General features: G+C 43.6%; 1 protein-coding gene across 5 annotated transcripts in view; it reads left to right on the top strand.

Annotated features, from left to right (window-relative positions):
• Positions 1-14,487, top strand: part of stxbp5l (syntaxin binding protein 5L) — an 879,402-nt gene that overhangs the window by 781,224 nt on the left and 83,691 nt on the right. For 2 of the 5 annotated variants that reach the window (XM_072513708.1, XM_072513707.1), the window contains exon 21: positions 6,211-6,300. The exons of the other annotated variants lie outside the window; for them this stretch is intronic. In XM_072513708.1, coding sequence (XP_072369809.1) covers positions 6,211-6,300 — 90 coding nt within the window. The remainder of the gene's footprint in view (positions 1-6,210; positions 6,301-14,487) is intronic. 5 annotated transcript variants of the gene reach the window in all.

The following is a 14,487-nucleotide window of genomic DNA, read 5'->3' as shown; positions in this document are numbered from 1 at the left end:
CAAAAAGCCAGCAAATCTTTTGATAGCTTTGTAACCGACTTGCGGCTGAAGACGGCAGTCGTGCAATTATAGTACTTTAGAGTCGTCAATGATCCGCGACCAGATAGTGGTCGGGATATCGAATAATAAAATTGTGAGAGGTCATTAAAGGAAGAAGGCCAGAAATAAGAAAATGCTGTCAAGATATGCCATGCAAGTGATATAGCTGCACAGCAGATTTGTACGCTCAACTTGAATCATTTTGCCACCAATCTGGAAGATGACGCCAGCACCATAAGCATTGTGACGCAGTTAAATAAAAAAGGTGGTCTCAGTGCAGGCGGCCATTTTAAGCGGCCAACCAGGTCCACTATCTTATGCCAGCGATGCAGCAATCGACATGGGTCATGGCAATGTCCCGCAGCACGCTAGCATGGTAGCATTGTGGATAGTACAATTGCTTCACAGCTCCAGGGTCCCAGGTTCGATTCCCGGCTTGGGTCACTGTGCGGAGTCTGCACATTCTCCCCGTGTGTACGTGGGTTTCCTCAAGGTGCTCCACAGTCCAGTGCGGGTTAGGTGGATTGGCCATGCTAAATTGCCCATAGTGTCCAAAATTGCCCTTAGTGTTGAGTAGGGTTACTGGGTTATGGGGATAGGGTGGAGGTGTGGACCTTGGGTCGGGTGCTCTTTCCAAGAGCTGGTGCAGACTCGATGGGCCGAACGGCCTCCTTCTGCACTGTAAATTCTATGATTTGGGAAAGTATGTTCCAAGTGAGCCCGTACAAATCATTTTGCGAAACAATGCTTTTCGCATCCCACAGTGGACCAAACAGGATCAGTCAATGCAGTCGATGAGATGTTCCTTGAAAAACAGTTTTTCATTGATCTGATTTCGACCAAGGACACGATGAGTCTGAATATGAAAGGTGAAGAAATCTTACTGATCTGTTGTGAAAATAGTGCTGGTGAAGCTGATACCATTTAATACAGATGGACAATTCCAGTGATGCTGAATGCCACATTGATAAAATGCAAACTCGACACAGAAGCGAGGGCCAACCTCCTCAATTTGTCCGATTTGCACTGGCTGTGGGTTAATAAGAACATAAGAACTAGGAGCAGGAGTAGGCCATCTGGTCCCTCGAGCCTGCTCCACCATTCAATGAGATCATGGCTGATCTTTTGTGGACTCAGCTCCACTTTCCGGCCGAACACCATAACCCTTAATCCCTTTATTCTTCAAAAAACTATCTAAACAGAAAATCAAACAAGACTGCTGAAAGATTACAATGGGAATGAGATTGTGACACTGGGCGTGTGTGAACTCGAAGCATGGGTACACAACAGAAGTCACATCATACCGTTCTCCATTATGGACATGGAACCTGAGTCCATCATAGGAGCGAATGCATGTGCCCCTGAACCTAGTTGAGTGGCTGTACATTCCAGGCAGCGCTGCGACAGAGGATCAATGCAACTGGCAACGAGATATAATGGCACAGTTATCCAATGAGATGCAAGCAAAAGTCAAAGTGGAGGAAAATAAACCAGAATTCTGGTTGACAGTCTTCAAAAATGAAGATTTGCTCAGTAGCATGATACAGGAGCATGATGAACCTATCCTAAAGCACCTGCAAGATGTAAATGTAAAACTTTCAGATCCTGAAAAGCCAATGAGATTTACTCTGGAGTTCAAGTTTGAGCCAAATGAGTATTTCACAAACGAGGTACTGACAAAAACATACCAGATGGGTCAGACTTTTTCGTCTTTCAAATCACGGGCTGCACAGGATGCCGGATCGACTAAAAGAATGAAAAAAATGTCACATTGAAAACCATTAAAACGAAGTAGAAGCATAAGGGTCAAGCCACTCGTAGAACCGTTCCGAAAATTGTACCAAATGACTCTTTCTTCAATTTCTTTAATCGTCCTGAAGTTCCAGAGCATGTAGCAGGATGAAGGTTCTGCAACAAGACTCACTGATGACTTGTAAATTGGTAACTTCTTGCATGAACACATAATTCCACTAGCACTGTTATACTTCACAGGAGAAGATGATGATGACGATGATGATCATTACGATGATGATGATTACGAGGGTGATTATTACGATGACAACGATTACGATGAGGAAAGATGAGAAGAATCAGATGATGAGGCAGAAGAGGAAGACTATGAAAGTCTATTCAGTTTATTTGGCGGGAGTGACGAGGTGATCACAAGGGGCATCAAGTCTGCGCAGGACAACGATAAGTGTGAAAGCTCTAAGATGGTGTATGAAGGGGCTGAAAGTGAGATTGTAGTAGCAGACACATCAGACGAGAGCAACCCAACTGCGAACAGACTGGTAACTGGAGAAATAATCACCATCCTGGAGAAACCGGCTCCAGAGACATACGGTGAATCATCTCATGCCAGCAAAATGGTTCCTGCAGCGGACTCTCCAATACTCGAGGCCATTCCACCAAAAGACGTGCTAGAAGAGCAGATAGATGCATCTCCGTGCAGTTCCACAAAGAAAGACAAAGCATATAGCATCATGTTAGATGAGGATGAGCCACTAATCGGCTCTCCAGCAAAAGACGAACCATATATTGCCATATCAAGTGAGGATGAACCACCAATTGGGGCTCAAACATAAAATGAAGAAGCAACACCTAACGTTTGGGACATTGATCCCACCCAGACACTGGGTTTGCAGATTGTTCCTGAAGTTGCAGACTTGACTGCAACTGCGCAATCATCCAAAAATATGCCGACACTGGACATTTCACCAGGTGATGGGCATGCAACTCAGCGTGCGGACACAACCATGGATCAACCAAAGCTCCTTGATCCAGCTAAGGGTCCAAAATCAGCTATGGTGGCAGAAGAGCCAGAGTCAGCCTGCACAGCAGACGATCCAAAAGCAGTTACTATGGCAAAAGCGCCACAAGCAACTAATCCCATGGTGGAGTCCAGCGGCAAGAGGATAGTCATGCTTCGAATAGCTCCAGGAGAATTCACTGAATTCATTTAGTAGCCGTCGTCTGTATTACAGTTTGTTAGTTATCTTTCCACATGTTTGTTAACAAATCACCTTTCTAGTTAAACAACTAGATGTTCTGTGTACAACAGTTATAACACAGAACACAACAATAGATAGCAGAGTTTTGAATTACTTCAGTTTACAGAGGTAGAAAGTGGAAGGCTGGCCAAGAGGACACTGGAGAAGTCAAGTTTACAGGTTAAAAAAAGTTTGGATGGGGGTTTCGGAAACAGATTGTTCTTTTGCAGAAAATAGTTGGTGATGGATGATATGGAGCAGTCTTGCATTTATTTACAGAGTGAGACATGCGTATGTTTCCTAAATCAACCACACAGTTTCAGGAAATGTCTCTATGGACTCAGGTGAAACCCCAATTAATACCCTCCATGTACATATAATTAAACATAATTGATAAACAATTACAACAGCTGAGCTGAGGCAGGAAGGGAATTGGGAATTGTTTCGGAGATGGAAATCAACAGTATTAGTGATCCCATAGGTATGTAATTGGAAGCTCATCTAGGTCAAATATGACACCAGAGTTGTGAGTAGTTTTGTTAATTGTGATGGGTGCTACAACTTAACATTTGATGATAAATTAATTTATTGATTATTATTATAAAAATGCTGATTCTGTTGAAACATAATTTTAGTGCTTAAATATACGCATTCTTTGGAATCACTTAATTGGGTGCATTATACAGTCAGAATTCTCCCCCAAATTACATAAACCAACTCTCGATCCCTAAATTTGTGTTTAGTGGAATTTAACCTGATAAAATACCACATAGTTTTATTGCTGTATTTGTAGTTTTATTATTGCATTTGTTGGATTTTTTATTTGTGCATCATTGAGACTGTTATCTTTATTAACCATCATCAACATGTCTGATACTCCTCAAGGAAAATATTTCTGCAGTGTCATAAGGTAGATAAACTTAAGAATCACAATAAGATTTCTCTGAGTAGTTTTAAGATTAGTTGATTGACTAGTTGATTAATGATTTCACTTTAGGTGGAGTGTACCTCAAGTTAATGAGTCATTTGACTTTCTGACAACACAACTTACTCGCACTATAGCATTACTGTAATAATCATCAATAAAGTAAGGCATGGTTTTAACAAGTGAATGTTTGAACATTTTTAAGTCACACGCTCACATTTAATCTCCGTTGTCCCAGTAAGCAGCGATACCCTATATTCTGCAGATACGTTTCAGAAACTCATTCAATTCCCCACCTATTCACAGAAACATTGGAAGGGATTTCTAGCTGTTCTAACCTACGGGATCTTCCTGCCCCGCCGACAGCAAACCCCTGCCACTGATTTCCCAGTGGCATGTTGTGAATTCAATGGGAAATCCCATTGACAGCATCAGGACCAAAAGATCCTGCCGCCCCACAATGGAGGTGCTCGTCCCACCGCCGCCAAAAAACACGTCATAGGAGAGTCCTCTGCCGCAACACAATCTTCTCTAGCCTTCCCATTTAATACTGGCATCTTCTTCATCAATTCAAGCTGGTCCTCCACCTTGCCATTCCCAAACAGCCCAAGTTGCTCCCCAGTTCATTTTGGCATGCTGGAAATTATTTTATCACCCGTGTGAAAATACAGCTTTCATATTTTACAGCTTTCTGTCTCATTTTACCACTCGTTTTTTTCCTATTTATTGCCATCCATTTAACTCCTGCAATGCCATTAATTTTTCCATTCCTCTTGCACTCCTTTGTCCCTTCCCTAGTCATTCTACTTAACCATGCAATTTACCCTCTCCCTCAGCCATGCACTCTATGGGCAGCACGGTAGCACAGTGGTTAGCACTGTTGCTTCACAGCACCAGGTCCCAGGTTCGATTCCTGGCTTGGGTCACTGTCTGTGCGGAGTTTGCATGTTCTCCCTATCTCTGCGTGGGTTTCCTCCGGGTGCTCCGATTTCCTCCCACAAGTCCCAAAAGACATGCTGTGAGATAATTTGGACATTTTGAATTCTCCCTCTGTATACCTGAACAGGTGCCGGAATGTGGTGACTCGGGGCTTTTCACAGTAACTTCATTGCAGTGTTAATGTAAGCCTACTTGTGACAAGAAAGATCATTATATTATCCTTACCCATCCATTCCCTTGCAGCCTGTCCCCACTCCTCACCTTACCTTCACTCGCTCTGCATTCTTCCCCCTCCCTTTCCCTTCCATTCTCCTCCACACTCTTCATAATTCTTTCTTTCCACCACCACCCCGAGCAACAATTTTCCCACACACACTTCTACCCCAGTCCCTTGGTCCTCTACTGGACTCCTCCTTTTTGCATGCTACTTGCTTGAATTGTGGCCTCTGTATGCTGGAAATGAAAACTCCCATTCATGTGAGAGTTAACACCTGCAGGATACAAAGCACTAATTAAAGACATTAACACCAGTAACACGATCCAAGGAGGAGTGCAGCTTGTGGAGTATATGTGCCATCAGAGGCAAGAATAGAAGGACTGAGGAGAGCTATTTCAACTCCACTAATTTCTTAATGCAAGCACAGAGAGCATGAGCAGGGCTGCAAATGTTGACTATCCATGTTAAAAGGGGACAGTTCTGCATTTGTCAAGCTTCATCATTTTTGGACATCAATTTGTATGTGGTATGTGAGTGCATAATAATGATACATTAATGATTTTAAGGAGATATGTCAACAAAGAGACATCATAATCCAATTGAGTAATGTATTACTGTTATATATTTTAAATTATAAGAGCTTGGCAGCCTACCCATTAACAATTTACTACACTGCTAATCCCCCCCTATTACTTGAGTTCACCTGACACTGACAGAGTTTCACCAATTCCCAGCAACCTAATAGGTAGAATGAAGCATACTCCATTTTGAATGGGATGGGGGAAAACCAAAATAATTTGCTCACTGCAAAGATGGCTTCTAATCATTATTTTGAAAGTGGAATTGGTGATATTTGTAGACAATGGTGTCATTCAAATCATCTGACTCTAGCAAGAGGTGGAAATTGCTAGTGTGAGGCATTCTTAGAGGAAGGAAAAGAGATGGGAATCAAGATAAAATACAGTTTAAAAACATCATTCAGTGCTTACCAAAACAACTCAAAGGAATGTTTTATCTTCGGTACTGTGTGAATGTGACTGTAAGTTCATTCAAAAGATTAAAGTTTTACTTCAGGAATCAGTTACCATCTTGCTCTCTAGGGTCCGTGAAAAGTTCCTGTGTAGAAGGGAAAACATCTGTTTCAAGGAACTCAGTGAAATTTTTTGAGAAGACTAGAACCATTTATGAAGGTATGTTATGAGGCATTCGTTTATGATATTTTTTAATTAAATCAACAGTAATTGATCAAAACATAAAATTTCTTTGATTATTTAATGCGCAGAAATCTGAGACTGAAATCGGAGTTAATCTGAAATTGGTAGGTTGGATTATGCCGGGCCTTGTCTCAGGTAAAATGGTAATATTTAGTCCATTTTACACACAGAATTATTTGAGCTAAAACCAGAGTGGATTAGAAAATATGGAGCTGAAACAAAATTGCATGTGTGTATTTTGATCCCTATTTTATTAGTCCTGATTTAACTTGATGGATTTATGTTAGTTTATTAAAAGTTGAACCAAAAATGAAGCTAGATTACACATCCCTTATTCTGATTAACACATTTGGTTTTAATTTATTTAATACTCAAGAGTAGCTGTTTCCAACATACTTGTATTTAATCTCAGTTTTTCTGATAGCACATTTCTAATAATAGTAAACAATGAAGAATTTCTGGTGGAAATGGTGACAAAACCATCAGTGTTTGCGATCATTACTCCACTAAAACTGTCAGCAACTTTGAGAGTCTACAGATCTACATAATATTACAGAAATCCAGTAGTTGCTGTCAGTGACTCTACACTGGGCGGCACGGTAGCTCAGTGGTTAGCACTGCTGCTTCACAGCGCCAGGGTCCCAGTTTTAATTCCAGGCTTGGGTCACTGTCTGTGCGGAGTCTACACGTTCTCCCCGTGTCTGCGTGGGTTTCCTCCGGGTGCTCCGGTTTCCTCCCACAAATCCCGAAGACGTGCTTGTTAGGTGAATTGGACATTCTGAATTCTCCCTCTGTATACCTGAACAGGCGCCGGAATGTGGCGACTGGGAGCTTTTCACAGTAACTTCATTGCAGTGTTAATGTAAGCCTACTTGTGACAATAAAGATTATTATTACTTCTCCAGAGGGTGCACTATTAACGTATCCCAAGATTGCAAATAATGGGAAATTGTATGAATTGATGAGAACTTCCATTCTTATGCTGTTGATCATGCAGTAAGAACCCTTAAAATAGTTACACCTTGTTGATAGCTGTGTTTTTAACATTATACTAAACTTCACAATTGCTGCTAAACATCCTCACTAGCCCTGAGAAGCTAATTTTCTGTTTGTGGAATGTCAAATTTTTTCCATAATGACTAAAAAAAATACACAATTTTTAAAAAAAATTAAGTTTGTTTCTCTTTATTTTTGCTTCAGTCTGAATCAAATCATTACCATTTCTTTCACAGTTCAAAATATTAATGTGAAATATTAAACGCTTTTAACTGCTTGGATCATTATGTGCAAATACTTCATTGGGATTTGTTGCTTACCCACCTGTTGTCTTCACTGTTCCACGTGGCAAGAGATCCCTTTGGCTTGGTGCTAGATTTAAACTGCGAACAGAAAGGGGAAAGCCATGCCACACATTTTGCTGGACCTTTGTACGTCAAAAATGACCACCATTGCTTTCTGGCTGCAAGATTTGGACCAGTGTACCTTTGTCAACAAAATATCATCTATAAAAGATTTAAAGCACAATATTTTACAGTTTTGTAAATTTTGGCCCGAAATATAATGGAGCCCACCAGAGCACGCTAGATGGCAGGCAGATCCACATAATCATGGGGAAGTCTGCAAGGCCCAATTTCACCAGTGGTAAAATTGACCACCATTTAATCAATGGCAGAAATGAGGTGACGTATGGTACCTGCCTGCTGGTTCATTAGGCTCATAATAGAGGTACTTCAAGGTCATTATCCCTGGGATGAGGGAACTTTGAGCAGGTTGTGCTCAATTTGAATTTAGAAGAATGAGCGATGATCTTATTGAAACTTATAAGATTCTAAAAGGGTTTGAAAGGATATATGCTGAGAGAATGTTTCCTCTCCTGGGGGAATCTAGAACTAGGGGGCACAGTTTAAAAAATAAGCGTTCTCCAAGATTGAGATGAGGAGGAACTTCTTTACTCAGAGGGACCTGTGGACTCAACCTGTGTCACTATACTAAATTCTACCCATTGTTAGAGAAAATGCTTTGGTCCTGAAAATAATGCACTACTTCATAAATCATGTCCTACGACATATTGCATGATTCATAATTAATGCCCCTTAATAAAATGACAAAGAAGGTGGTTTTCAACTGCTGGCGACCCATTTCTTGCCTGCAAAACAAGTGGGCCACAGTTAAAAAGTGTGGGGCATGCAGTTGAGCTGCCTCATTGATATCCATGACTAAACTGTCAGGTAGGTCTTAAATGAGTGAGCAACCAACCCACAAAAAACAAACTGCTTAAATTTGCAAACCATGAACCTAAACTAGTTTCTGGCATCTGGAATGCGCTCACTATTTACTTTTATTGGGCGTTAAGCTGCCAAACCTGCGGTCCCGAAAGGGACTACTGAAAACCACTCAAAAAGACATGAAGATATTTTCATTTTTTTTGTCTTATTATGAGGAGCAACAGTTCCTCCTGGATACAAAAGAAAACTCTAGCCTACTCCTAGCCCATTCAAGGCCACTTTCCAGGAAGCCAGCTCAGTATGGGAACAGGCTGCTATTCCATCTTCCCCACTGGCAGATTGCAATGAGGTGCCTGTTCGGCACCCAGAGAGCACTTGATGATATTTAAAGAAGGACAAGCCTCAAAGTATCCAAATGTAGCACCTCATCCACTGTGACACTCCCGCATTAATGCATTGATATGGGGTGGCACAGTGGTTAGCACTGCTGCCTCATAGCTCCAGGGTCCCGGGTTCAATTCCAGCCTTGGATGACTGTGTGGAGTTTGCACCTTCTCCCCGTGCCTGCGTGGGTTTCCTCCGGGTGCTCCGGTTTCCTCCCATAGTCCAAAGATATGCAGGTTCGGTGGAATGGTCATGCTAAATTGCCCCGTAGTGTCCAAAAAGGTGATGCTGGATTACAGGGATACGGTGGAGGCATGGACGTGTAGGGTTCTCCAAGAGCCGGTGCAGACTCAATGAACTGAATGGCCTCCTTCTGCACTGTGAATTCTATGATATGTTAGCCTGGAATGTGTGCGCAAGTCTCTAGAAAGGGGCTTGAACCCACAACCTTTTGACTCAGAGTCCAGAGTTTTACCACTGAGCAAAGGTTGACAACTTACTGAAGAGGAAGGCAGTCAACCTATTTTGTACTTTTGCACGTGCTACTCCAGATCTTCGTGCATTCTCTCTTAACACCCTCCAGATCTTCGTGCATTCTCTCTTAACACCCAAGGGCAAATTTGTGACATATCCTTTCTTGATTCCTGAATTCCTCTCAGATCTGATTACTTTTAATCAACACCTCATGACTAGCCCAGAATTCTGAGCTACAGACGAAGTATAAAATATAGAAGAATAATTTTCAACATTAGTTGAAAATGTGGTTCTATTGTGTGAATGAATGTCCGTTCCACATTCACACATTGTAAAAGGTGTGGATGATGGGCGCGATTCAATGAAAAAAAGTTTAAGTGCTATTTCGGTGCCCGTTTGGCTGCAGCACCGAGAATAACCCCCTATTCAATGGCACTTTGCCATTTTTCTTGGTCTTAGGAAGTTTATCCTTGTCAAGGCCACTTAGCCATCCTACATTGGCTAGCTGAGCTTGCCAGCAGGACCAGCTCCTCGCAGATCGGGGTGACATTTTGGAAGACAGCCCAATCTCTATACCCGCCTTTCAGGACCCTCCTGGCTTGTCCCCACCAGTCTGGCAGTGCCAGCCAGGAACCTTGGCTCTGCTGGGGTGCCAGGCTGGAAGTGCCAGGGTATCACCCTGCCCTGTCCCCGACTACCCGGGGGTCTCTAATCGCCTGCGAGACCCTGAGGTACCATCACATCTGGTTCATGTTTATGTGAATCTGTACTGAAGAGCGCCTGATTGAAGCCTTGCAGGTGCAACTGTTGAATCCCAGGTGCTGGGTGAATCCAACAAACACATATTTAGATGCGCCTAATGGCATATTTAAATGTGTATTTCTGGATCTCATCGAGTGAGAGTAAGAACCAGATCGTCCCAGGCCGCACGAGTCCGGTAACTCTCGCGAGGTTATATGCCCGGCACAAAAGCAGATTTTGGCACCTCCCGGGATTCAATCTTCATGTCCCGATTCCAAGTCAGGAGCGATGAGGTCGTTGAATTGTACCTGATATGTTGATACCCATCTCCAGACTGAGTAGGAGGTGTGGCCCATACAGCTGATACCAAAGTTTAATAAATATCAGATACTACGTTCTACCACATACCTCTAAAACATTTTCTTTGACAAGCATCTAAATAGTTTGCTGTATTCAACTTCACAGCACTCACATTTTATTCCCTGTGAACGCAATTAAGTAATTTGTATGCATTGGCTTCTGTATGGAAGTTTGGAACCCTTGGGTAAAGCTTGATAAAGTGGTGATTTTCAGCCCGTGATTGCTGTCAAAGAGCACAGCGAATCGGATGGAAAATCTGGAGCGAATCGGGAAATGCGATTCTCTCTGGAAAGATGGCGTTTCCCAATTTTCCCCTCCGCTAGCTGGCAATGTCACAAGGTTCACTGGCTCAAAGGGCATGAACCTCATGTAAATTCATTCCAATAAATTTTAATATTAACGAGCCCCCGCCACATGATTCCCTCCACGCTAAATATTCATAACTCATCGACATGACGTCATGTCGGCGAGGTTTACAACAGCCTTTTAAATATGGTGGAGGGGAGACCTCTGGTGGCACAAAGGTAAGGGTCAAGCCTGGGTAATACCTCCAGGCTGGGGGCCGTTCAATTTCTGTTTACAGATGGCACCCAATTTCTGTGGAGCCAGATGACATGGTGGCACAATGGTTAGCACTGTTGCCTCACAGTGTCAGGGACTTGGGTTCGATTCTCATCTTGGGGGACTGTGGAATTTGTACTTTCTCCCTGTGTCTGCGTGGGTTCCTCTGGGTACTACGGTTTCCTCCCACAGTCCAAAGATGTGCAGGTAAGATGGATTGGCCACGATACAATTGCCCCTTAGTATCCAGGGATGTGCAGGTTAGGTAGTGTAATGGTGTTATAGGGATAAGACGGATGAGTGGGGTAGGGTTTTCTTTCAGAGGTTGGTGCAGACTTGATGGGCTGAAAGGCCTCCTCTGCAGTGTAGCGATTCTGTTCTATGGGTGCCAGGTCAATCAGCCCATCTACTCATTTTTTGCTTTGAAGAGGCTTAAGATCTGGAGTGAAAACTGTTCTTTGCAACTGGAGAGCTACATGCCAGTTTTCCGTCTGAGTCTGACATTTTGAGAAAATATGGCAAGGTTTCGCCATTGTGTGTAAAGGTTTGAACTAGATGGGCTATAAATTGATAGAGATATGCGAAAGGCTGGCTATATTTCAAGTTGGTAACTCACCAGAACGGGTTGAGATGCATCTGAGGATACGGAGAGAAGTAAGGATGGAAATTACGGAGGCACTGACTATGATCTGCCAAACCTCCTTATAAACAGAGGTCCATCATCAGCCTGGTGCTCAAAATGATCATGATCCTGAACAGGGGAATCATGGGGGATAGTTGATGGAAGGTGTCAAAGGAATGGAGGCTGGGAGTCACAAAAAAATCTAAGTGACCCTTTAGCTGGAGGATTTGTATTCAGACTTGGCACCAGTTTTTCCTGCTTGCAGAGATTGGATCCTTGCAGAGGCAACCCTGACTCAAAATTGAGTCAGCTGAGGGCAGGGGTGTGTGTCTGCCTAATCCTAACCCTTAATTGGAAAAACTTCAACCAAAAAAATGTTTTTAAAATCCGGCATCCACTTGAAGAATAGTATCTAATTACTGGGATAAAGAATAATAATGTGGCTCAGTTCATCATTTGCCCATTGGAAGTTCTATTATTGGTAGCAGATATATATAAATGTCATTATTCTATTTTGATCAAATTTTCATCTCAATTGACTTCCGGTGGCAGCATGTAGCGGGCAGCGCACACAAATGGCTCCTGCCAGAGTACCTTGATTTTGGCCCTTCTTGCCCGGTTTTCAGGGGTGATTTGGGGTGGAACTTGATGGGGTAAGAGTCCCTCATAAGAGGAATGCCCAATAAGTACAAAACCAGGTAGCAGAAAAGTAAAGATTCATCGTCGGACTTGGGCGCTTCACCTGCTGAGAAAATGGTGGAGGCACCAGCTGCGTCTGCGCCACTCCACGAACCGCTGAGATGCTTACGCATCTTATGCTTATGCTTAGAAAACTGCAGCAAGCTGTCTCTGAAGACTGACAGAGCAATCGAAGGGCCCCTGTCCCCTATTCGTGCGGCCCTGGAAGAAATGGACCTGACGGTAAAGGTGAGGCGCTAAAGGGTGTGGAGGTGGCCACTCAATGCAGAGTGACCAGATCACCTCCTTGGAAGTGGAGATGGCACGGGTGGCCGGAGATAACAAAACGCTAAGGGCCGAGGTGGACGATCTGGAGAATCATTCCAGAAGGCAGAACTTGAGAATTGTTGGGCTGCCAAAGAGTCTGGAAGATCCAAACCCAACTAAATATATATCACAGCTGTTTGCGAAGCTGGTGGGGAGGGTGGAATGGCATCCCCATGTGAGTTGAATCAGGCCCGCAGGTCGCTCAGGCAGAAGCCCCATTCTGGTGAACCCCCACGTACGATCGTCATGCATTTTAACAGTTACTAAGTAAAGGAAAGGATCCTGCGGTGGGTGGAGGACCATCAGGACTATAAATGAGAGGGCCATGCCATTAGGTTCTACCAGGATGTGGGAGTGGAGATGGCTAAGAGGCGTGCAGCGTTCAACAAGGCCAAGGCCGCATTGTACAGGAGCATCATTCGATTTGCGTGGTGTACGTTGCACGCTTTCGAGTAACTTACTAATCAAAAGATTACTATTTTGATGCACTGGAGGAGGCAGAGGCATTTGTGCAGAAGCATGGACTGGGATCGAGTTAACTGTGAACTGTATCTCTTGTGAGATTTCTTTTTGGGGGTTAGGCCTGTGATATTTGGGATTTGTTGGGGTGTCCATTGGGCATTTTGGAGTTTGCACTTGTATTTTATTGTTGGTTTGTGAGAAGATTTTTCTTCACTATTAAAGTTGGATATGGGTGCGGGCCGGTTGGTGTTGTGGTTATTTGTTATGTTTTTACCACATTCTCTCCGTGTTTGCATAGGTTTCATCCCCACAACCCAAAGATTTGCAGGGTAGGTGGATTGGTCACGCTAAATTGCCCCCAAATTTTTTTTAATGAATTGAGCACGATAAAAATATATTTTTAAAATTTGTAACGTTTTTACAATGAGCAGGCGCTGTCCTGCTGGCTGTATAGTTAGTTAACGGGAGCGGAGTGGTGAGGATAACTGCAGCTCATACTGTGGGATGCGTTCAGGATTTTTGTGTTTGTTTTGTTGGATTAAGGATGGTGGGGAAGGCAGGGGCCTTTGTTTGCCTTGTTGCTGTTTGTTGGTTGTGGTATTATAGGTATTATGGTACCTGATAGGCTAAGCACCATTGGTGGAAACTGTATGCTTTCCATTGGTTAGAATGTATGATAGCTCCACCCTGCTAGGCGGGGTATAAGAACCAGTGCCGCCCCAGCAGCCTTCATTCTGTACCTGAGCTGCTGAGGGAAACATCTAGCTTATTAAAGCCTTCAGTTGGACTACAACCTCGCTTTAGTGGTCATTGATCGTGCATCAATTTAATAAGCTAGTTTTTTTAAGAAGAAAGGATGGAGCTCCGAATCAAGCTGGCGTGTCTGTAACTTAGCCCCCACGCGGCGAACTCAGCAGCAATCTTTAAGCACTGGCTGGCATGCTTTAAAGGGTATCGCGGGACGACCGAAAACGCACCCACGGGAGAGCAGAAACTGCACGTCCTGCACTCAAGGGTGAGCCCGGAGATTTACACCCTCATCGAGGAAGCGGAAGACTTCGATGCAGCAATTGAGCTGCTAAAAGGACACTATATTCGCCCGGTAAACCAGGTCTACACCCGGCACCTGCTTGCAACAAGGCGACAAAACCCTGGGGAATCACTGGAGGAATTCTGCCGTGCATTCCTGGTGTTGGGAAGAAGCTGCAGCTGCCCGCAAGTTTCGGCACTCTTAGTACGGGACGCTTTCGTGGCAGGTATGCTATCTTCACAAATCCGCCAGCGTCTGTTAGAAAAGGACACCCTGGGTCTCAGGGAGGCACGGGCCCT

This window comes from Scyliorhinus torazame, chromosome 8, assembly GCF_047496885.1.
Source record: "Scyliorhinus torazame isolate Kashiwa2021f chromosome 8, sScyTor2.1, whole genome shotgun sequence".
Lineage (NCBI taxonomy): Eukaryota > Metazoa > Chordata > Chondrichthyes > Carcharhiniformes > Scyliorhinidae > Scyliorhinus > Scyliorhinus torazame.
The sequence above is the reverse complement of the archived record's forward strand: the minus strand, read 5'-3'. Positions and strand labels throughout refer to the sequence as shown.